Consider the following 24,250-nt stretch of genomic DNA (forward strand, 5'->3'; position numbering starts at 1 on the left):
GGGCAGGAGGTTCTAGAGAATGTGGAGACTGAGTTCTTGGATGTTTCAAACCTCAGGCCAGAGTATAATGTGTATAAGGCTGTGTACGCTCTGGCATATGCTCTTGATGACATGCTGCAGTGTGAGCCAGGGAGAGGACCTTTCAGCAACAACACCTGTGCTCATTTACAAAGACTGGAGCCATGGCAGGTGAGATATCAGTTTACACTCAACTCATAATTTACCTTTGTACCTCCCTAGTATTTCTTTAAGGATTGTATTCAATTTTAACAGATGAATAAAAAAATGTATGTCACTTTTCCAATACAGCGAAGTGTAAGAAAGTGTTTTCCTGTTATAGTGAGATGTTCATTTCACACATATACTAATTTATAAAAGTTTCTTTGTTAAAGTTTTTTTTCGTTTTTTTGTTGGCAACAGCTTAGGCCAGAGGCTTGTTTTCAAGTTGTCAGTCAGATATCCTTGGGGGATCCTGTCAACTTCTGTGCAAATTCTCACTTTCACTCAAAAATAAAAACCTTTTAAGTCAACATGCAAATGTTAAAAGAGAACTGTTCATCAGCTGAGGCAAGGACTGATGGGCAGTAATTCTAGTTTTTGTTCTATGTCTTTTGTTCTCAGCTTGTGCATTACTTGGAAAAGGTAAACTTCACAATATTTGGTGATGAAGTGTCATTTGATGAGAATGGTGATACCCTTCCAATATATGACATAATAAATTGGGTGTGGCTCCCTGATGGAAGAACTGAAGTTCAAAATGTGGGTGAGGTTAAGAGGTCAGCCTTCAAAGGTGAAGAACTCACACTGGATGAAGACAAAGTCTTCTGGAACTTTGAATCCAAACAGGTAACGTCATATTTTTTTTTACATTATGATCTCTTCTCCCAGTCAGTGGGCTAGATTCATATTTCTCCACTGAGTCGGCAGAGGTTTGCTATGGTACATCTGATTTGAATATTGTCATCAATCCATGTGCATGATAGTACTGGCAATGCCTCCATGGACATATGCACACACATCTGCCTTTTTTGACTGTATGCATCAAATGCTCAAGTTCCGTAACACAACACGTTGGTGCCCCTGCCTGAAAAAAATAAAGGGCACAGTGTCAGCTGGCATACAGTGGCAGTCAGTATGAGTTTGAGGCTGTAGGTTTGGCTTTTATTTGCTCATTTTGTTGTTTTTCAGTTGCCCCTGCATGCCTGAGGATGGCGCTGCATCCTTTTTCCTCCATCTCCAGGTTGCTCAGCCTATAAAATGGCCGCTGGAGCTGGACGCTTCCCCCCCTTTTTTTTGTTCCCAGCTTCACGTCAGGAGCACATGGTGTGATCTGGCTGTGCCTTTTTGAACCATTTTCATTTATTAAATCAATATCTTTTTTTGCATTTTGAATCAGTGAGTTTGTCCCTCATAATTGGGACTCGTCCAGGATCCATTGTTTGGTGTAGTTAAAGTAAAAAAGAAAAAGAAAAATCCCCCTAGACTTTTCTTTTAGCTTGGAGGTTCATGCTGATGTTGCCACATGAGGTGAGTTTTTTTTTTTGGGGAGTTTCCCTCGTTTAGTAAGCCTCTTTGTTTCTCTGTGGTAACCCTAGGTGGTCCCTGGTGAGTCCAAGGAATTATAGTCTTAGTTAGAGAGAAAACCAGGTTAACTTGTTTAGTTGGTTAGAAATGCCAACCTCTAGTGATATCATGTGGTGACATTTGCTGGCTTTTGTTCACTCTCAACATTCACACTGCAGGTGCATAGTTTTGTTGCTATGCTGTAATTGTGTTTTTCTGGAACAGTTGTAACCCTGCTCATGCTTTAATTTGGTCAGTCCTAGTTTGTTGATGGGGTGTTACAGAAACGACGCTCTGTCCAAAATTAAAGCAACAACCATGCCTGGTGACCATGTACTATTTCTGTTATTGCTTGTTGGTTCAAGTCTGCATGCAAAGTTTTCCAGTCTATATATGGTTGACCAAAATCTTTGAGAAACAGATTATGTTACTATATGTAATCCAAACACCTGATTGCAAGAAAGCAACCTGTCAACATGCTTAAGTCATATGTTAACTGTGAGCCACCTGTTGTTGTGCCTGTTGCTTCTGTGTCTGTTGTACAGCCCCCATATGACAGCAGATCTGTTTCATCTGCACACCTTAGAAATTCTGAAATCCTGTTAAATATAGATTCATATCTAGCACACCTGTCTGTTTCTGCCAGGCCTGACATTAATATGCTGATATGGAACCATCCTACTCTTTTTAGGGACATTCCCTCTCAAGCTAATATGCTAGGTTATGACATTGATGTGGGTGATAAGCCAATAAAACAACGCGCCTACAGAGTTCATGTGACAAAATGTGCCATAATGCAGCAGGAGGCAGTATACCTTCTTGAAAAAGGTTTTGCTGTACCAAGCAGTAGCCCATGGAGCCTCTCCTTCACTCCTGGTTCCAAAAAGCTGACCAGACCCTAAATTTATGTAATGATTACCACAAGTTAAATTATTTGTCACACTCAATCTGACCAAATGTGAGTTCAGGAATGCCATGGTTTGGACAGGGCCATGTTTGTCCAGTGTTGGCTAAATTGCAAGCCATATTAGATTTTCCGGCTTCAACCTTTTTTGTGATAACTTCTCGGATATAGTGGCTCTGTTAACTGGCCAAGGAGAATTTGCAGATGTACAACCACTGCAGAGTACAATCATTTTCACCAAACATTCATTGGTTTGCAAGCTGTTTCCAGGCAGACTTCACACACTATGATCCACACAAGGTCCAGTCACGTCATGTAGTTATAAGTATCACCATCCACAAGGCTGAACAGACATGCAACAGAAAACCCATAGCAACTTTCTCTGCGGACACGGATCAAGGAAACATATGGAGGGGCCCTCATAAGATACAATAACTGACTGATGTTTCTCCACACAGCCTCCTCGGTCAGTGTGCAGTGAGAGTTGTCCTCCAGGTACCCGCATGGCCAGAAAGAAGGGGAAACCTGAGTGTTGTTTTGACTGTGTCTCTTGTTCTGAGGGAAAGATCAGCAATACAACTGGTGAGTGTAAAACTTTAAACACAATTCAGAGATGTATAAAGATGTATCTCATCACTTTCTTTTCTCAGACTCCATGGAGTGCACCAGTTGTCCAGAAGATTTCTGGTCCAGCCCCCAGCGTGACCACTGTGTTCCTAAGAAAACAGAGTTCCTCTCCTACCATGAGCCTCTGGGTATCTGCTTGACAACCACCTCACTATTGGGCACATTTATCTGTGTTGTTGTTCTGGGCATCTTCATCCATCATCAAAACACACCTATAGTTCGTGCCAACAATTCAGAACTTAGTTTTCTTCTCTTGGTGTCGCTTAAATTGTGTTTCTTGTGTTCATTGCTCTTCATTGGACGACCCAGATTATGGACTTGCCAACTTAGACATGCAGCATTTGGCATCAGCTTTGTGCTTTGTGTCTCATGTATCCTGGTGAAAACCATGGTGGTTCTGGCTGTGTTCAGGGCCTCCAAACCAGGAGGGGAGTCCAGTCTGAAGTGGTTTGGTGCTATGCAGCAGAGAGGGACAGTGCTGCTTCTAACCTCTATTCAAGCAGCAATCTGCATTGCCTGGCTTGTCTCTGCTTCACCAATGCCTCATAAAAACACCCAGTATCACAGTGACAAGATAGTTTATGAGTGTGCAGTTGGGTCCACAGTTGGTTTTGCAGTTTTACTTGGTTATATTGGTTTACTGGCTGTCCTGAGTTTTTTGTTAGCTTTTCTAGCAAGGAATCTTCCAGACAGTTTCAATGAGGCCAAATTCATCACTTTCAGCATGCTGATCTTCTGTGCAGTGTGGGTGGCCTTTGTCCCTGCTTACATTAACTCACCAGGCAAATATGCAGATGCAGTGGAGGTATTTGCCATTCTGGCCTCCAGTTTTGGCCTCTTGGTGGCACTGTTTGGTCCTAAATGTTACATGATGCTATTGAGACCAGAAAGAAACACAAAGAAAGCCATCATGGGTCGAGGTACCACAAAGTAAAACTGTGAACACTGCTGTTTCTTTATCTATTGTCTGTATTTTAGACTATACTATCACAATACAGGCAATAAAGACTTTGATAAAAAAAAATACTCAAATTATTGTATTTTATTTTTCTCTAACTGCTCATTTTCCCAATGTTGGGAGATAATGTCATTTTACATTAAACTAGTTCTAGTAGTACCAAAGGTATCTTTTCTTATTTTGATTTAAGTAATTAATTCTTTTCTGACGGGCACTTTTTCATACAACTGCAGTAACCACATACATTTAAAACATATCAATAACATAAATACAATCCCAAATACAAATAGATTTATAGGGAGCCATATAAAAGGCAGTGGGGGCTTTTTGTTTTAACTGTTTAAGGCTTGCTGTAACCATATACACAGTGCTGGCTCTAGCCATTTTAGTGCACTCTGTAAGATTTTGATTTGGTGCTCCACCCCCACCACAGCACAATCTGGTCAGATTCCCAGGGACAACAATTAATAATATGTTTCCCATCCTGTTTTTGGAAATGTGTAGTGTGATTGTACCTTGTTGGCCTGATGTTTTTTCCTTCCCCTTCCATGACAAAGCTGATGTGACTGTGTTTGTAAGAAAACAGAGTTCCTCTCCTACCATGATCTTTTGGGTAACTGCTTGATAACCACCTCAATGTTGAGCACATTTATCTGTGTTCTTGTTCTCGGCATCTTCATCCATCATCATAGCACACGTATAGTTTGTGCCAACAATTCAGAACTCCGTTTTCTTCTCTTGGTGTCACTTAAGTTCTGTTTCCTCTGCTCGTTGATTATGGATTTGCCAACTAAGACATGAAGCATTTGGTATCAGCTTTGTGTCTCATGTATCCTGGTGAAAACCATGGTGGTCTAGTCTGAAGTGGTTTGGTTTTCCTTATTTTACAACATCATAGACCTGGCAGCCATATCTTCTATTAGCTCACCTTGAAACCCGACTAATTTCTCTGTGGTTATCAGTGAGTCCATGACTCTCAGCTCATTTATATTATTATATTTCTGCATCACCTCCACAGCTACAGGTCTGGGTTAAATCACGCGCAAGTTGGAGACTTCCCATAGCTACTGCATGAAGGGGAGGCAGAAGCATAAAACTGACTTGTTGTAACTGTATTTCACGTGCAAAATCACTACAACTGTGTGAGACAAATAATATTCCTGAAAAAAACATAAGCTTGTCAGATGACATTGTTTTCTGCCACCTTGTACAGATCTGAGGAGTAGCAGAGGTGTGTTGTGGTGTCCAAGTGGTATTTATGACTGTAGGGGCGTTTGAGTCAAAAAGGTAACATTTTTCAGTCACTTGGAAGTAAAAATGTAGCAGTTCAATGGCATAACTGTCTGTCATTACAGTTGGTCCTAATTTAGTTTTTGTAGCTATTATTGAAATGATCAAGATTAGGTTCATGAAATGATGCACTCTCCTGCCTCAGCCTGTTCACCCAGCTGCAGTTTAACAGCAGAAAAAAAACAGTTTTTACCTATCTATTCATCCATTTTCAGTGTTTTAATGAAAAATGACAACAATCACACTGAATATAACTTGAAAGACAAGCACTTCTACCAAAAAGACAAATAACAAGAGAACTCTATGTAAATTGGACATAGTGGTGCTGAGGACCTGCCCCTACTGCCCTGATAGGTGATGTGCGAGAGCAAACATTGTCATAAGTCAATAAAATGGGCAATGTAGTGCTGGAAAAGTAGTCAGAAAAGGGACGAACAAGATTAAAGTCATGAGGGGTTTTATAGACAACAACTTGCTGTTGCTCATGTTCTCTTACTTTTCCTCAGCTATGTCCTCCTCTCTTTATTCCTCCTCTTGTCAGATACAGGAACAATTTAACCTAAATGGGATGCACAAAACTGGGGATGTGATTCTAGGTGGAATTTTTCCCGTCAACTTCTTTACTGATAATCCTGACCTGACTTTTACCTCAGAGCCACAGCTGCCTTCCTGCTATGGGTGAGTCTGACAGTATCTGTAGTTGTGAAATGTATAGCATTTCAGAGTTACTGTATAAAGTATTTTGAATATTAAACACATGTTTGTGTTAGTTTTAATGTTATAGGATTCAGACAGGCTCAGTCCTTGGCCTTTGCTATTGATGAGATCAACAGAAACTCCAACCTGCTGCCTAATGTGACTCTGGGATACAGTCTGTATGATAACTGCATCCAACTACGAATTGGATTTCGTGCAGCACTGGCCTTAGTCAGTGGTCAAGAAGAGCAAGTTACATTAGAGGAGAACTGTGTAGGAACTCCTCCAGTCCTAGGGATTGTGGGTGATTCTACCTCTTCAAATTCTATAGCCATATCTACAGTCTTAGGTTTGTACAAAGTGCCTCTGGTAAGTTTTTAAGTCTTTCAACTCAACTCAATTAGTATTGTGATTTAAATTTTCACTTTAATTATGATTTAATTTAATGAATTTTTAAATAGCTATTATGAAGGTCTGACAGTTCAGTGATCAACCCTAAAATCTTGAAGAGAAATTGAAAAAACATTAAACTTTTTTTAATGATATGTGGTCCGTCTTTATAAATATATATATGTGTATATATGTATGTATGTATATATGTGTTTGTGTATATATGTGTATATATGTAAATATATATACTACATACAGTACTCTGCAAAAGTTTCAGGCACCACCAGCTCTGTTGTTTTTTCTGTCTGTCAAATTCTGTGATCATTGGAATTTGGAATGAAGTGATGCGACTTAAAGCTGGTCTAATATATTAGCGATCTGTCAATGAGTTTAACTCATGCAACATGTGTATGTAATGCTCAAGCATGTCTTGAATAAACCTGGCATAATGGACGTTTTTTACAGCAGATATTTCTTGAAATGTAATAGTAGGACAAACACTGGATTTACCAGTAATTAAGGTTCCACTCCAGTATTAACAGAGCTGTTTTATTGTTCAAGTGTAAGGGTAGATCACGCTAAATACACCTGTAGAGGATTTTTTTTTTTCCAAATAACCAAAAACTGCATATGGGTGAGTCGAATTCTGTATGTGTTCCAGTAAAGTGAAAATAGAAATAATTATCCTCTATTGTCGTTATAGCGTTGCTAAAACAACAAATCTAATGGTGGCCTAAGACTTCTGCACAGTACTGTGTATATATGTGTGTGTGTGTATATATGTATGTATGTATATATATATATATATATATATATATATATATATATATACACATATACACATATATATATATATACACATATACACATATATGTGTGTATATATATATACTTATACATACACATATATATTTATAAAGACAGACCACATATCGTTGAAAAAGGTTTAATGTTTTTTCGAATTCTCTTCAAAATTTTAGGGTTGATCACTATATATGTGCGTGTGTGTAGCTATGTATTTCAATTTTTTTTGCAGGTGAGTTATTTTGCCACATGTTCCTGCCTGAGTGACCAGCAAAGGTTCCCATCTTTTTTTAGGACAATCCCGAGTGATGCCTTTCAGGTTCTTCCGATTAAAAAAACACAACAACATATATATATATTTACAAAAATAAGCATTTATGTCATATATGCAACACTTGAAGACAGTGATTAAACCCAAGTCTTTGATTAACCTGTGAAGCAGCATTTCTAGTGAAAGATGATTCCAGCCTGTGCACTAATCCCTCTGCTCTGTGTCCACATAGGTGAATGCTATGATTCAGATTCTAAAACACTTTGGTTGGACTTGGGCAGGTCTGCTCATCAGTGATGATGATTATGGAGTCCATGCTGCCCGATCCTTTCACTCTGATCTGGGTCCAGTTGGTGGAGGTTGTCTGGCTTACACAGAGATTTTGCCCTGGGGTGACGACCCTGCTGAACTAAGGAGAATAGTGGATGTGATGAGGAAATCTACAGCTCGAGTGGTGATTGTGTTTGCACATAAGGGTCACATGATTAACCTCATGAAAGAGGTCAGTCTTTAAAGAAATATGTTAAAAAAAAACCTTTAGGTTTTGAAAAAGAGATATCCTTACTAATGTTTCACCTGTAATTTCTTAAAACTGTTTTAAAGAGGGTTTTAGAGTGAGATTGTTTACCAAGACAAATTGAAATTTGCCTGTAATACAGGTTTGGTTATGCCACTACTAAATTGTATTTTACTGGTACGAATGTATGAATTCATATGTGATAATACAATGTACAGGTGGTGAGGCAGAACGTGACAGGCCTGCAGTGGATGGCCAGTGAAGCCTGGTCAGCACTTGATGTGCTCCAGACTCTTCACCTCATGCCGTACCTGGGTGGAACACTGGGCATCGCCATCCGTCGAGGAGAAATACCAGGACTCAGGGACTTCATGTTACAAATACGTCCTGACCTACATCACAATAACACAGATGGAAACAACATGGTGAGAGTTTCCTTCGGACTTGTTATTTGTGATAATAGTATGGCATACATTTCAAAATTAATTGCATTGCAGGTGAATCAGTTTTGGGAACACACATTTCAGTGTAGATTTGCACCACCTCCATCAGGTTGGGTGGAAGCTGGAGGAGAATTATGCACTGGACAGGAAGATATAGAGAATGTGGAGACTGAGTTCTTGGATGTTTCAAACCTCAGGCCAGAGTATAATGTGTATAAGGCTGTGTACGCTCTGGCATATGCTCTTGATGACATGCTGCAGTGTGAGCCAGGGAGAGGACCTTTCAGCAACAACACCTGTGCTCATTTACAAAGACTGGAGCCATGGCAGGTGCGATATCAGTTTACACTCAACTCTTAACTTCATTTAATCCTTTGTATTTCTTTTAAGGTTGAATGAAGTTATAAGACATCAACAGATTAATAAATGAAAAATCTCACTTTCCATATACAGCTAGGAGATAGTTGATTACAATATCGGGTCAAAGTGTAAGTACACAGTGGATGTTTATTTACAGGTCCTGCTATACAGCTACAGTCATCAAATTCATTTTCTTTATACAAATTAAATAACAGTTATCAGTCTTTTCTTTCTGTAATCTTGTCTTTTAATTTCAACAACTGAGGCCAGAGGCATTGTTTTGAAGTTGTCAGTCAGTTATCTATCCTGTCAACTTTGGCACATACTCTCACTTTGACTCAAATTTGTATTCCTTTTAAGTCAACATGCACGTGTTATATGAGAAACTTGTGAATCTATCTGTTAGTCTGCTGAGGCAAGCAACAACTGCAGTAACTGTAATTGTTTTTTTTTTTTCCTTCTGTGTCTGATTCTATCATCCAAAGCTTGTATATTACTTGGGAAAGGTCAACTTCACCACAACATTTGGTGATCAAGTGTCATTTGATGAGAATGGTGATGCCTTACCAATGTATGACATCATGAACTGGGTGTGGCTCCCTGATGGAAGAACTGAAGTTCAGAGAGTGGGTGAGGTTAAGAGGTCAGCCTTCAAAGGTGAAGTACTCACACTGGATGAAGACAACATTTTCTGGAACTTTGAATCCAAACAGGTTGCTACTTTATTCATTCATTTATTTATTTGTTTATTTATTTATTGACTATCTGACGTATTGACTATCTGACGTATTGACTATCTGACTTATTTATATTTTTCCTCTGAGTCCACAGAAGTTCTATGTGTATAGTATGTGTACTATACTATGGTCCATCGGATGTGAATGTTGTCATCCACCCATGTGCATGATGGTATTGGCAAATCCTTCATGGACGTACTGTACATGTGCACCCCTACATTTTTTCTGTGAATGGAACCTCTGCCGATTTGAAAATCAATAGCAACACTCTGCTGACAGAGAACATAGAAAAGTATGAAGTGGCATTCACAAGATATTAACAGACAAAATTTTCTCCACACAGCCTCCTCGGTCAGTGTGCAGTGAGAGCTGTCCTCCAGGTACCCGCATGGCCAGAAAGAAGGGGGAACCTCAGTGTTGTTTTGACTGTGTCCCTTGTTCTGAGGGAAAGATCAGCAATACAACTGGTGATTGTAAAGTTTTAAACTTTACAGTTCAGAGTTGTTGTATAATCAGGTTTCTCATTACTTTTCCTCTTTTCTCAGACTCCATGGAGTGCACCAGTTGTCCAGAAGATTTCTGGTCCAGCTCCCAGCGTGACCACTGTGTTCCTAAGAAAACAGAGTTCCTTTCCTACCATGAGCCTCTGGGTATCTGCTTAACAACCACCTCACTGTTGGGAACATTTATATGTGTTGTTGTTCTGGGCATCTTCATCCATCATCACAGCACACCTATAGTTCGTGCCAACAATTCAGAACTCAGTTTTCTTCTCCTGGTGTCACTCAAACTGTGTTTCCTCTGTTCGTTGCTCTTCATTGGACGACCCAGACCGTGGACTTGCCAACTAAGACATGCAGCATTTGGCATCAGCTTTGTGCTTTGTGTCTCATGTATCCTGGTGAAAACCATGGTGGTTCTGGCTGTGTTCAGGGCCTCCAAACCAGGAGGGGAGTCCAGTCTCAAGTGGTTTGGTACGGTGCAGCAGAGAGGGACAGTTCTGGTTCTGACTTCTATTCAAGCAGCAATCTGCACTGTCTGGCTTGTCTCTGCTTCACCAATGCCTCATAAAAACACCCAGTATCACAGTGACAAGATAGTTTATGAGTGTGTAGTTGGGTCCACAGTTGGTTTTGCAGTTTTACTTGGTTATATTGGTTTACTGGCTGTCCTCAGTGTTGTGTTTGCTTTCCTAGCAAGGAATCTTCCAGACAGTTTCAATGAGGCCAAACTCATCACTTTCAGCATGCTGATCTTCTGTGCAGTGTGGGTGGCCTTTGTCCCTGCTTACATCAACTCTCCAGGCAAATATGCAGATGCAGTGGAGGTATTTGCCATCCTGGCCTCAAGTTTTGGCATCTTGGTGGCACTGTTTGGACCCAAATGTTATATAATCTTGTTGAGACCAGAAAGAAACACAAAGAAAGCCATCATGGGTCGAGGCACCACAAAGTAAAACTGGAAACACTGCTGTCTCTTTCTCTGACCCTCTGTATTTTAGAATTTCTTTGTATTTACCACTTCACAATATAGTAAATAAAGATATCTCAGCCGCAATAAATTCTCTCCCTAGCACTGACTACTTAACCACACCTGAGGATCTGGTATCTCACTATAACTACAGACTCAACAACCTCCTGAACACACTGGCACCATTGAAAACACGGTCTGTCACATTCACACGCTCTGCCCCCTGGTACACCCCGGAACTCCATGTTCCGGGTTCAAAACTGAAGAACGCAGACTGGAATGCCTCTCAAGAAAAAGCGGTCTCAATATTCACAATAACGTGTACCACAACATCCTGCTGAAATATAAAGATGCAATAGCCAATCCCAAAATGGAATATTACCGCACTGTTACCGGGACTGCTCAAGGAAACACGTATCTGTTCACCACACTCAACAATATTTTATGCCCCCCTGACACTCTTGCCTCTCACATGCACTCTACTACCATTTTCAATAATTTCATGGACTTGTTCACCAGCAAAATTATTAATACCCATAATCAACTACCTCCTCCATGCAAGAGGAATGACTGTAAATACTGTATTATTTCTGCTCCACCTTTTATATCCCCTTTATCTAAATTTGATCTCCCAACCTCAACTGAAATATCCACCATTATTCAGAAATCTAAGTCTTCCACCCGTAGTCTTGACACTGCCTACAAATCTTGTTAAACTCCATCTCCCTTCTGTTTTCCCACTCATTACCGACATCATACACTCCTCTCTCTCCTAAAGCTCCCCTAAAAACAGCAATGAATCACCCCAAAATAAAAAAAAACCTGGCTTGGACCCCAATGATCTCAATAATTTCCAACCAATTTCAAACCTTCCCTTTCTGTCTAAAGTCCTGGAAAAAGTGGCTGCTGCACAGGTCTATAATCATCTCACTCACAATACCCTCTATGAACAGTTTCAATCTGCAATCAATCTCCCATAGCATCCTCTTTAAACACCTAATCTCCATTGGACTAAATCAAATTTTCTCAAACTCAACAGAAATAAAACAGAATTCCTTTTGGTTGGCACAAAATCCTCACTGTCTAAATCTAACACAAGTTTCTCACTACACATTGACAACACTGCTGTCTATCCTCAGGTCAAGAGTCTGGGTGTCATCCTGGACAGCACCATCTTTGCAATATCAATCGCCTTCGTCCATCACTCTCCCTTAAAGGCGACATAGACCGGAAGCTCCAATTAACGCTGCGTTTGTGTGTGTATCTGTGTCATTACCTCGTTTATGAAACCCTAAAGTTTCAGAACAAACAGTTCAGCCACTGCTGAGAAAATAGGGTTTTATTGTCATCAGAAACCCTCACCACTCCTCTCACCACCGTAGCGCCTCCTGGTGCGGGCACTAGTCCGGTCACTAGTCCGGGCACATCCGGTTGCGTACATTCAACCGCAGAAGAAGAAGAACTACTCTCATTGTAGCTGCTGAGCATCCACCGTGCCAGAGGGGGAGCTGTGTATCTGAGAGCTGGCCTACCAATTACATCACTTCCAGGTACCTGGCCAATCACAGGACATGTGATTGTGTCAACAGTTTGAGGAAGGCCCTTTTCTACTCCAACATGACCCAGTGCACAGATCAAGGAATATAAAGACATGGTTTGACTTTGGTGTGGAAGAACTTGACTGGCCTGCAAAAACTTCAAAATCTTGAGGAAAGTCTTCCAGGAAGTGATGCTGCACATCTTTGAGTTTGGTTCTGTCAGTTTTTTTTCTTCACTGACCCCTAGTGTTTATTGATTGAACTGATGGATTTTCTCCTTCTCTGTGTTATATTGAACTTCTGTTCAGGAAGAATAACAGAATGTACTTTGAACTTAAGCTCATCTGAAACAAAAAAAATATTGTTTGCTAATGTGGGCATTCAGACGATGTATAGTATTATCAAAAAAGGTGCGCACACACACACACACATACACACACACACACACAGACACTCATTCATAAATAGCATTTCAGGCCCTACCCCTACATCATCTGATCTGATGTGATGGGTAGTGTACCGGAAAAAACAATACAGCAAGTCAATAAAATGTGGTGATGGAGTGATGGAACTGAATTCAGAAAAGGGATGAACCAGAGAAAAGTCATGAATGTATTTTTAGACACAAGGCTCCTCTTCCTAATGTTGTATTTCTGCTTTTCCTCTGCTGTGTCCTCTTATTGTTCCTCCTCTTGTCAGTTACAGGGACAGTTTAATCTATATGAGATGCACAAAACTGGAGATGTGATTATAGGTGGACTTTTTGCAATCCACTTCTTTTCTGCTGATCCTGACCTGACTTTTACCTCAAAGCCACATCTTCCTACTTGCTATGGGTGAGTATGTCAGACAAACAGATAATGTGATTACTTTTTTGTCTTATCTTTGTATTCACATAAAAAGAATACATTGCAGCTGCAACATTTTTGAAGCATTTAAGGTCTATTGTGGGAGTTGATGCTGTCCTCAGTATTTATAGTATATAGTGTACTATATATGTGTATATATGCACAGTACATATAGCTTTGTTTGAAATAATAAAAATGTGTATTGTCTGTTAGTTTTGATATTATAGGATTTAGACTGGCTCAGACCATGGCCTTTGCTACTGATGAGATCAACAGAAACCCCAACCTCCTGCCTAATGTGACTCTGGGATACAGTCTGAATGATCACTGCTTTCAAGTTGGAATTGGTGCAGCACTGGCCTTAGTCAGTGGTCAAGAGGAGCAAGTTACATTAAAGGAGAGCTGTGTAGGAACTCCCCCAGTCCTAGGGATTGTGGGAGATACTTCTTCCACAAGCACTATTGCCATATCCAAGGTCTTGAGTTTGTATGCAGTGCCTATGGTAAGTATATCTGCTTCTCAAGTTAATCTTTGTCTAAATTAATTTCCATTTAATGTCAATTAGTCAGACTATGACTGCTTTGAGGATATAGGATGTGTGTGTTTTGCAGGTGAGTTATTTTGCCACATGTTCCTGCCTGAGTGACCGACAAAAGTTCCCATATTTCTTTAGGACAATTCCAAGTGATGCCTTTCAGGTAAAAAAGTTTTTGCAACAATGTATGTATCACAAATCATGTTATGTGTCTCATTTAAAGAGTCGCGTGATGTCAGATATTCAACACTTAAATACAGTGATTGAAAATAAGTCTTTAATGAACTTGTTTTGCAGGATTTCTAGTGAAAGATGATTCCAGCCTGTGCACTAATCCCTCTGCTCTGTGTCCACATAGGTGAATGCTATGATTCAGATTCTAAAACACTTTGGTTGGACTTGGGCAGGTCTGCTCATCAGTGATGATGATTATGGAGTCCACGCTGCCCGATCCTTTCACTCTGATCTGGGTCCAGCTGGTGGAGGTTGTCTGGCTTACACAGAGATTTTGCCCTGGGGTGACGACCCTGCTGAACTAAGGAGAATAGTGGATGTGATGAGGAAATCTACAGCTCGAGTGGTGATCGTGTTTGCACATGAGAGTCACATGATTAACCTCATGAAAGAGGTCAGTCCTGAAAGAGAGATGTGACCAAACCCTTTTAGGCTGGAAAATGTTATATTCACTTTATGAAACATGAAATGTTTTAAAAGCTGCTGCTTGGAGGGTAGAGTAAGAATGTTTAGTAGAGTCAAATTTATTTTTGATAAAAGTAATTCTGGTAATACTCTAGGTTTATGGATGACATCATCCGTGAAAACTATATTATTCTTTACTGGTAAAATATGAAATAATATACTTGTTATAATGCAATGTACAGGTGGTGAGGCAGAATGTGACAGGCCTGCAGTGGATGGCCAGTGAAGCCTGGTCATCAGTTGATGTGCTCCAGACCCCTCACCTCATGCCGTACCTGGGTGGAACACTCAGCATTGCTATCCGTCACGGAGAAATACCAGGACTCAGAGACTTCCTGTTACAAATACGTCCTCACCAACATCACAACAACACAGAAGGAAACAGCATGGTGAGAATTAAACCTTTCAATCAAATCTGACATTTGCAGTCATTGGCCCTTCCTCAATATCCATACTGGTCTGTACATGTACATACTTGTCCTTACTTGCGTACTCCCGTACTTGTGAAACATCAACTACCTCAGTCCAAGTTCTTTTTTTGGTATACATGAATTTATTGAATTTTTAAGTTTGCAAAACAAAGCAAATAACAATTAAACTATAAAATAATCCACTCCCTCCACCCCAAAGGAAACAAGTGAAAGAAAAGACAGAGCTGAACACAAAATAAAACATAACAGGGTGACGGCATTGCATAATCATACACAGCTTAGCACCACATGGTTATGGCATCGATGAGTTAGGGACATACCACCTTCAAGTTACCAAGGCTTCATTGACTTCACAGTGCTCTAAGAATGCAAGAAAGGGATTCCAGATCTCTTTAAATTTGAGAGATTTCTATTTTATTGTGTATGTTAACTTTTCAAGGACGAGGCATGCTAAAGTCAGTCATTTTCTTCTCTTTGCTGTTTAGCATACAGTCCATTGGGTACAAATGAAGTATACAAAGTATAGGGCAATCAGGTACTGGATTAAAGGTCATCTGAGAAATGTATTTTATAACTTCATTCCAGACCTTCTGTATCTCTGGACAGTCCCACAGACAGTGAAACAAGGTGACCTTTTTGATATTGCATTTCACACAGATATCGGGAATATTTGGATTCATTTTATTCAGTCTATCCGGAGTAATATACATTCTCATAATCCAATTATATTGAATCAGTCTGAGATGGATATTTATTGTTAGGAGTTGAGCTTTTGAGCACACCTCCCTCCAGTCCTCCTCAGATATTCCTCAACATTCCAGCTCTAATTTGAGCAGCCCAGAAATACCATTGTGAATTGGGTAACTGTAATCCTCCTCCCTCATATGGCAGGTAAAGAAGTGATAGTCTTAATCTTGGCCTTCTGTTGTTCCAAATACATTTTGTAAATAGTTGCTTCGTTTTTGAGAACCGTGGTGGTGGGAGTCAAGGGATTGATTGAAATAGATATAAAAACTTTGGTAATATATTCATTTTGATTACATTTATACGTCCTAGATTGGCATTGATGACCAACTATTCATGGATTCAGTTACTGTGGAGAATTATAGTTACAGGATATTAAATATTTAATGTTTGGGGTAATAGTGATACCAATATATTTAAATCTGTTTACTGCATTATTGAAAGGGTGATTTATCACTGGATTGGTTCGCTCTTGCTTATTCAATAACATAATAGAACAATTTGTTTTGTTTACTTTAAAGCCTGAACACTTTCCAAATGTGTAAATTAGGTTTGTCAGGTTAAGAATTTAGTTATTTAGGTCTGTTAGAAGTAAGAGGGTGTCATCAGCATAAATTACAATGTGATGTTCGGTGTGTTTTATACCTGAAATTGAGGGGTGTGACCTCACCGCTATCACAAACGTTTCTATTGCCCAAACAAATAACATTGGTGAGAGAGGGCAATCCTGACGGGTACCCCTTGTAAGTTTGAAAGGAGATGATATTAAATAGTTGGTGGAGACCTCTGCTGTAGGGTCAATATAAAGTATCTCAATCCATTAAGTAAAATAGTTACCAAAGCCAAAGCGAGATAACACATCAAATAAATAACTCCACTCCAGCCCTTTTTCAGGGTTCCCTCCCTCGCATGTATCACATTTAACACCCGTCTATGGAAGGCTTGAACCATTCTGATCTGGATTGATCATAGTTGGAAGCACCAGTTCTAGTCTTCTAGCCATTACTTTAGTAATAATCTTAGCATCTGTGTTAAGCAGGGAAATGGGTCGATCTGCATTTGGTAGGGGATTTATTGGGTTTCAAAATTAGTGTTATCAGTGCACTTATTTTAACTTTGAATTTAAGATTTATATTGAAGTCACACAGTCATTGTATATTTTTGATTAAATTAAAAAGGTAAAAATAAATTATATTGTTATTATTATTATTATTATTATTATTATTATTAATAATAATAATAATAATAATAAGTTAAATATTTAAAATGTGAAAATAATAACAATATATATGCATTTATTAAAAGTATTTCATATCTTCATTTATCAACACTGTAGGTGGCGGTAAACAGTAGAACAGGGAAGTACTGCTGTTCCAATTGAAGAGATCATACATGTACTCCCGTACTTGGCGAGTATGTACTCCAGTCGTACTTCTCAAGTACGTACTTCCCAAGTACAAACTGGGCCATTATATAATCTGTAAATCATAAACATGAAATTATAATTATCTTCCAGGTGACTCAATTTTGGGAACACACATTTCAATGTAGATTTGCACCACCTCCAGCAGGTTGGGTGGAAGCTGGAGGAGAATTATGCACTGGACAGGAAGTTATAGAGAATGTGGAGAATGAGTTATTGGATGTTTCAAACCTCAGGCCAGAGTATAATGTGTATAAGGCTGTGTACGCCCTGGCATATGCTCTTGATGACATGCTGCAGTGTGAGCCAGGGAGAGGACCTTTCAGCAACAACACCTGTGCTCATTTAGAAAGACTGGAGCCATGGCAGGTGAGATATCAGTTTACACTTGATTCTTAATTTCTTTAAATCAGTTGCATTTATTTTAAAGATGACTGAAGCAGGCCACCTTCACTATACAGCTAGTGGACAGTGGGTTTGTAATATAAAGTCAAAGTGTAAGTTATTATTATGATGATAATAATAATAATAATAATAATAATAATAATAATAATATTATTATTATTAATAATAATAATAATAATAATAATAATAATGATGTAATCTGACTTAAAATGAGATACATAATGGAATTTATGAAACGTAAGTGTGTATTGTTATGTTAAGTTTAATGTTTTAGGTACTGCTGTATAATATATAGAATGATTATTAATAGCTATATTTATCATATTATTTAACTCAGACAATGTATATCATTTCCTTCTGTACTCTTCTATTTTTGTTTAATTCCTCAGCACGGGCAACAGCTGAACATTGTTCAAAGTTGTCAGTCAGATATCGTTGTGGAACTCTATTAAATATGCCATAAAAACTCAATTTAATTTCTTGAAGTCAACCTGATCATGTTCTGTGAAAAAGGTGTCAATCTGGTGAAGCAAACAACCACTGAGCAGTAATTCTTGGTTTCCTTCTATGTCTGATTCTATTATCCAAAGCTTGTGTATTACTTGGAAAAAGTCAACTTCACCACAACATTTGGTGATCAAGTGTCGTTTGATGAGAATGGTGATGCCTTACCTGTATATGACATCATGAACTGGGTGTGGCTCCCTAATGGAAGAACTAAAGTTCAGCGAGTGGGTGAGGTCAAGAGGTCCGCCTTCAAAAATGAGAAACTTACTCTGGATGAAGACAAGATCTTCTGGAACTTTGAATCCAAACAGGTTACTTTTACTGTTTTTGGACTACTATCTATTTGTTTTACACATTGGCCTAGATTTACACTTCTCCTCATTTAATTTGCTGACTCTCACCATAGTATGTCTGATGTGGAAAAAATGCATGTATTGCATTGCATAAGATAGATTTTTTTCTCACACAGCCTCCTCGGTCAGTGTGCAGTGAGAGCTGTCCTCCAGGTTCCCGCAAAGCCAGAAAGAAGGGGGAACCTGAGTGTTGTTTTGACTGTGTCTCTTGTTCTGAGGGAAATATCAGCAATATGACTGGTCAGTGTAAAGTTTTAAACTTTACAGTTCAGAGATGTTGTATAAACATGTTTCTTATCACTTTCCCTCTTTTCTCAGACTCCATGGAGTGTACCAGTTGTCCAGAAGATTTCTGGTCCAGCCCCCAGCGTGACCACTGTGTTCCTAAGAAAACAGAGTTCCTCTCCTACCATGAGCCTCTGGGTATCTGCTTGACAACCACCTCACTGTTGGGCACATTTATCTGTGTTGTTGTTCTGGGCATCTTCCTCCATCATCACAGCACACCTATAGTTCGTGCCAACAATTCAGAACTCAGTTTTCTTCTCCTGGTGTCACTCAAATTGTGTTTCTTGTGTTCGTTGCTCTTCATTGGACGACCCAGATTATGGACTTGCCAACTAAGACATGCAGCATTTGGCATCAGCTTTGTGCTTTGTGTCTCATGTATCCTGGTGAAAACCATGGTGGTTCTGGCTGTGTTCAGGGCCTCCAAACCAGGAGGTGAGTCCAGTCTGAAGTGGTTTGGTGCTGTGCAGCAGAGAGGGACAGTTCTGGTTCTGACTTCTGTTCAAGCAGTAATTTGCACTGCCTGGCTTGTCTCTGCTTCACCAGTGCCTCATAAAAACACCCAGTATCACATTGACAAGATAGTTTATGAGTGTGTAGTTGGGTCCACAGTTGGTTTTGCAGTTTTACTTGGTTATATTGGTTTACTGGCTGTCCTCAGTTTCTTGTTAGCTTTTCTAGCAAGGAATCTTCCAGACAGTTTTAATGAGGCCAAACTCATCACTTTCAGCATGCTGATCTTCTGTGCAGTGTGGGTGGCCTTTGTTCCTGCTTACATCAACTCTCCAGGTAAATATGCAGATGCAGTGGAGGTATTTGCCATCCTGGCCTCCAGTTTTGGCCTCTTAGTGGCACTGTTTGGACCCAAATGTTACATAATAATTGCAAGGCCAGAAAGAAACACAAAGAAAGCCATCATGAGTCGAGGCACCACAAAGTAACACTGTTAACACAGCTGTCTCTCTGTTTGATCCTATATATTTTTGAATTGAGTCATAATAACCAGATCACAATACAAGCAATAAAGATTTTGTTAAAAATATTTAAATTATTCTTTATAATTTTTCATTAACCACCTATTATGCCACTGTTGAGAACCAATTAAATTTTACATGACTACATCTTACACGGGGCTTACTGCAGTAGTTGTCCACAGTTGTCAAGTTGGTAGTGCTACCTTCCACATTTGCTCCAAGGCTAAAAACACTCTGCAGTATCTTAGCAATAAAGCTGTTTGTAGTGTGCTTGACTAGGAGCCTTGGAACTTTTGATCAGACAATCAACAGAGTATTTAAATCTTAGCTTTGATAAAATAAACAATTGTCTATGAGTGCAGTATAATAAACACGTCTTAAAGGTACAAATTCTGGCAGTACATCTAGCAGTAGCTTACAACGCTCACACATGCACAGTACTCGCATGAATAGTTACTGTACTACTGTAATCATGCCTGTCTGAGCATTCATATAGGAGTGTGAAGGGACTGTTTGGCAGGTCAGTACTAATAATGATACTCTATTTTAAATTGAATTGGACAAGATGACAAATATCCTTTTAAGGTTCTCCACCTCACAACAAACAATTGCAACCATGTTACACCATGAACTCATTCTGCAGTCAATGCTATAGCAACTGTGACAGTGTACACTATAGACAGTGTACCAGTAGCTGCATTTCCACTTTCCCCAGAAACTAGGAACCTTTCAAGCTAACTTAATGGTTCCTGTGGGACACTTTGTTGTACAACAGCAATAACCACATACAATCCATACCTGTCAATAACATAAATACAATCCCAAATACAAATACATTTATAGGGAGTCAAATGCAGTGTGGGCTTTTTTTCTGCATTGTGTTCAGATGGTAACAAACTCTCACTATGCAAGGCTTTGGGCTGTCTCTCGCCATTTTAGTGCCTGAGGTAAAATTTGAATTTGGTGCTGCACTCACCACCACAGCACAATCTGGTCAGATTACCAGGGACAACAATTGATTATATGTTTCTCATCCTGTTTTTGGATATGTGGAGTGTTATTTTTACCTGATATAACCCAGCTATTTTATTCCGGTTATTCATTGCAGGAATAAGAGCCATTTTCAAGCGTCACAGGCTAGCGTTACCGGAATACTAAATGTGCATGTAAATGTAGTCACTCTTCAACTATCTCCACGCGTTTGATTGGCCAGAGAGCTGTGTCCCTGGGAGGATCTGGATGGAACCGATGAGAGAGCAGCCCCAGGTCACCTGCTTACCAAAAGTTTCTGGACATATGTACACACTCATTTGACCAGCATCCGTGCCCATGAAATTTATGTATTAACACAGAAAGTAATTAGCTAAATTTAACACTATGTACAACCAGATACACATCCTACAATGTGTGAGTAATCCATTCTTAATTTCATAATTATTTTTGAATTATTAATTATTAATTAATGTTTAACAAAAGTCGTCTTTTGTCTGCATTGTTGATGGGGCGGCACCCTGGCGACCCCTATTGATGAGTGACACAGAAATTCTGAACAGGTTTACAAACTGAGTCAGATGTTCTTTATTATATGATTTGCATGTGTTGGGGGATTACATTTACAATTAGTCATTTGGCAGATGCTTTTCTCCAAAGAAACATAGACATGACAAATGCATCCGGCATTAAATAATTAATTAATAGACCTCATCTCCTGTATTGGAAGTAGTGGAAGCAGTGTTGCTTATAGGTAAGCTGTAGGTGTGGATATGTTGTAGTGTTATTGTTCATCAATACTTGACTAAGAAGACTTACCAGGAGCCAGGTGTAAGAACAATAACATTTATCCTAAACATCATTGCTTTAAATATGCATTACTTGTTCATTCATTTATTTATAAAACATGTCTTTGTGACTAAAATAGTGGACAAACAAACACACTGATGTAAAACAAGTAAATCTCTAATTAAAAATCTATGATACAAGCAGTTGCACCATGAAGATAGATGGCAGCAGAACTATATGTAAATTAGACCTAACGTTAGTGAGGACCTGCCCCTACACCTTGTTATTCTACTCTGATAGGTTATGTGTAAGAATAAACATTGTCATAAGTCAATAAAATGGATGATGTAGTGATAGGACTGAACAGAAAAGGAACAAACCAGAGGAAAGTCATGAGGATATTTTTAGATAACAAGTTGCTCTTGCTAATGTTGTACTACTGCTTTTCCTCTGCTGTGTCCTCTCTTTATTCCTCCTCTTGTCAGTTACAGGAACGATTTATTCTAAATGGGATGCACAAAACTGGAGATGTGATTCTAGGTGGACTTTTTGCAATCAACTTCTTTTCTGCTGACCCTGACCTGACTTTTACCTCAAAGCCACAGCTGCCTATCTGCTATGGGTGAGTCTGTCAGTATCTGTAGTTGTGAAATGTGTAATTTTGGAGTTAGTGCAAGTTTTTTGTATACTAAACACACAAATATATATATGTGTGTTAGTTTTAATGATATAGGATTCAGACAGGCTCAGTCCATGGCCTTTGCCATTGATGAGATCAACAGAAACGCCAACTTGTTGCCTAATGTAGCTCTGGGATACAGTCTGTATGATAACTGCCGCCAAATAGGATTTCATGCAGCACTGTTCTTGGCCAGTGGACAAGACGAGCAAGTTACATTAAAGGAGAACTGTGTAGGAACTCCTCCAGTCCTAGGGATTGTGGGTGACTCTTCCTCGAGACGTTCTATTGCCATATCTACAGTCTTAGGTTTGTACAGAGTGCCTCTGGTAAGTTTACCTCCCTCTCAAGTCAATTATTGTTGAAATTAAAGGCCTTTTTTTAGAATTCAAATTCAAATCAAGTTGGTAAAAATAAAAAAAATTCAATCAGTTTAATTTTGGGTAATTGATCTGATATTATGTAGGTGAGTTATTTTGCCACATGTTCCTGCCTGAGTGACAGACAAAAGTTCCCATCTTTCTTCAGGACGATCCCAAGTGATGCTTTTCAGGTAAAAGTATATCTCCAAAAAAAAGGTGTATCACTAGTCATGCTATGTGTTTCATTTACAAAGTTGTGTGATGTCAGATTTACAGAAATCTATTAACCTGTTTAACTGGATTTCTAGTGAAAGATGATTCCAGCCTGTGCACTAATCCCTCTGCTCTGTGTCCACATAGGTGAATGCTATGATTCAGATTCTAAAACACTTTGATTGGACTTGGGCAGGTCTTCTCATCAGTGATGATGATTATGGAGTCCACGCTGCCCGATCCTTTCACTCTGATCTGGGTCCAGCTGGTGGAGGTTGTTTGGCTTACACAGAGATTTTGCCCTGGGGTGACGACCCTGCTGAACTAAGGAGAATAGTGAATGTGATGAGGAAATCTACAGCTCGAGTGGTGATTGTATTTGCATATGAGAGTCACATGATTAAACTCATGAATGAGGTCAGTCCTGCCAAGGTTATGTTGGAAAAATGTTTTGGCCTGTAATAAATAGATTTGAATTGTTTCACATAATTTGTTAGTTTAGAGTGATATTTCTCATTACGACCTTGTAAAAACACATCAATGCAATATACAGGTGGAGAGGCAGAATGTGACGGACCTGCAGTGGATTGCCAGTGAAGCCTGGTCAGCAGCTGATGTGCTCCAGACTCCTCACCTCATGCCGTACCTTGGTGGAACACTGGGCATCGCCATCCGTCGAGGAGAAATACCAGGTCTCAGAGACTTCCTGTTACAAATACGTCCTGACCTACATCACAACAACACATATGGAAACAGCATGGTGAGTTTCCCTCTGAATTGGTATTTGTGAGAATAACTACTGGTATTAATTAAAAATAAATTATCTTCCAGGTGAATCAGTTTTGGGAACACACATTTCAGTGTAGATTTGCACCACCTCCTGCAGGTTGGGTGGAAGCTGGTGGAGAATTATGCACTGGACAGGAAGTTATAGAGAATGTGGAGAATGAATTGGTGGATGTTTCAAATCTCAGACCAGAGTATAATGTGTATAAGGCTGTGTACGCTCTGGCATATGCTCTTGATGACATGCTGCAGTGTGAGCCAGGGAGAGGACCTTTCAGCAACAACACCTGTGCTCATTTACAAAGACTGGAGCCATGGCAGGTGAGATATCAGTTTACACTCAACCCTTTTATTTTTTACAATCCCTTGTATTTCTGTAAGCGTTTCAATTAAGTGTATATAATTAGTATATCAAAATATAAATATGTCACTTTCCCTACATAGCTGGGTGCTAGTAAATTGTAATATCAGGTCAATGAGCAATTATACAATGGAAATGTGATGTGACTGTGATTTGTTTTCATGCCTCAGCAGAGGCATTGTCTTCAAATTTTTAGTTCATCTTCCATACTTATGAACATATTATGATATAATATGATATATAGTATATTTTTCAACTTTGGGGCAAACACTCACTTTGACTCCAAACTAAATTA

General features: G+C 39.3%; 2 protein-coding genes across 2 annotated transcripts in view; both read left to right on the plus strand.

The window, feature by feature from the left end:
* The window catches only part of LOC131457308 (extracellular calcium-sensing receptor-like), an 88,337-nt gene that overhangs the window by 27,022 nt on the left and 37,065 nt on the right, over window positions 1-24,250 (plus strand). Inside the window, exons 4-7 of the mRNA XM_058626281.1 lie at window positions 7,736-8,005; window positions 8,239-8,445; window positions 8,518-8,793; window positions 9,309-9,536. Of these exons, the coding sequence (XP_058482264.1) occupies window positions 7,736-8,005; window positions 8,239-8,445; window positions 8,518-8,793; window positions 9,309-9,536 (981 nt within the window). The remainder of the gene's footprint in view (window positions 1-7,735; window positions 8,006-8,238; window positions 8,446-8,517; window positions 8,794-9,308; window positions 9,537-24,250) is intronic.
* LOC131457321 (vomeronasal type-2 receptor 1-like) lies at window positions 22,078-23,645 on the plus strand. Its single transcript, XM_058626294.1, has 2 exons — window positions 22,078-23,225; window positions 23,362-23,645. Exons 1-2 carry the CDS (start codon window positions 22,965-22,967, stop codon window positions 23,596-23,598), a joined length of 498 nt encoding a protein of 165 aa, XP_058482277.1. The 5' UTR covers window positions 22,078-22,964; the 3' UTR covers window positions 23,599-23,645.

Source organism: Solea solea, chromosome 3 (assembly GCF_958295425.1).
Source record: "Solea solea chromosome 3, fSolSol10.1, whole genome shotgun sequence".
Lineage (NCBI taxonomy): Eukaryota > Metazoa > Chordata > Actinopteri > Pleuronectiformes > Soleidae > Solea > Solea solea.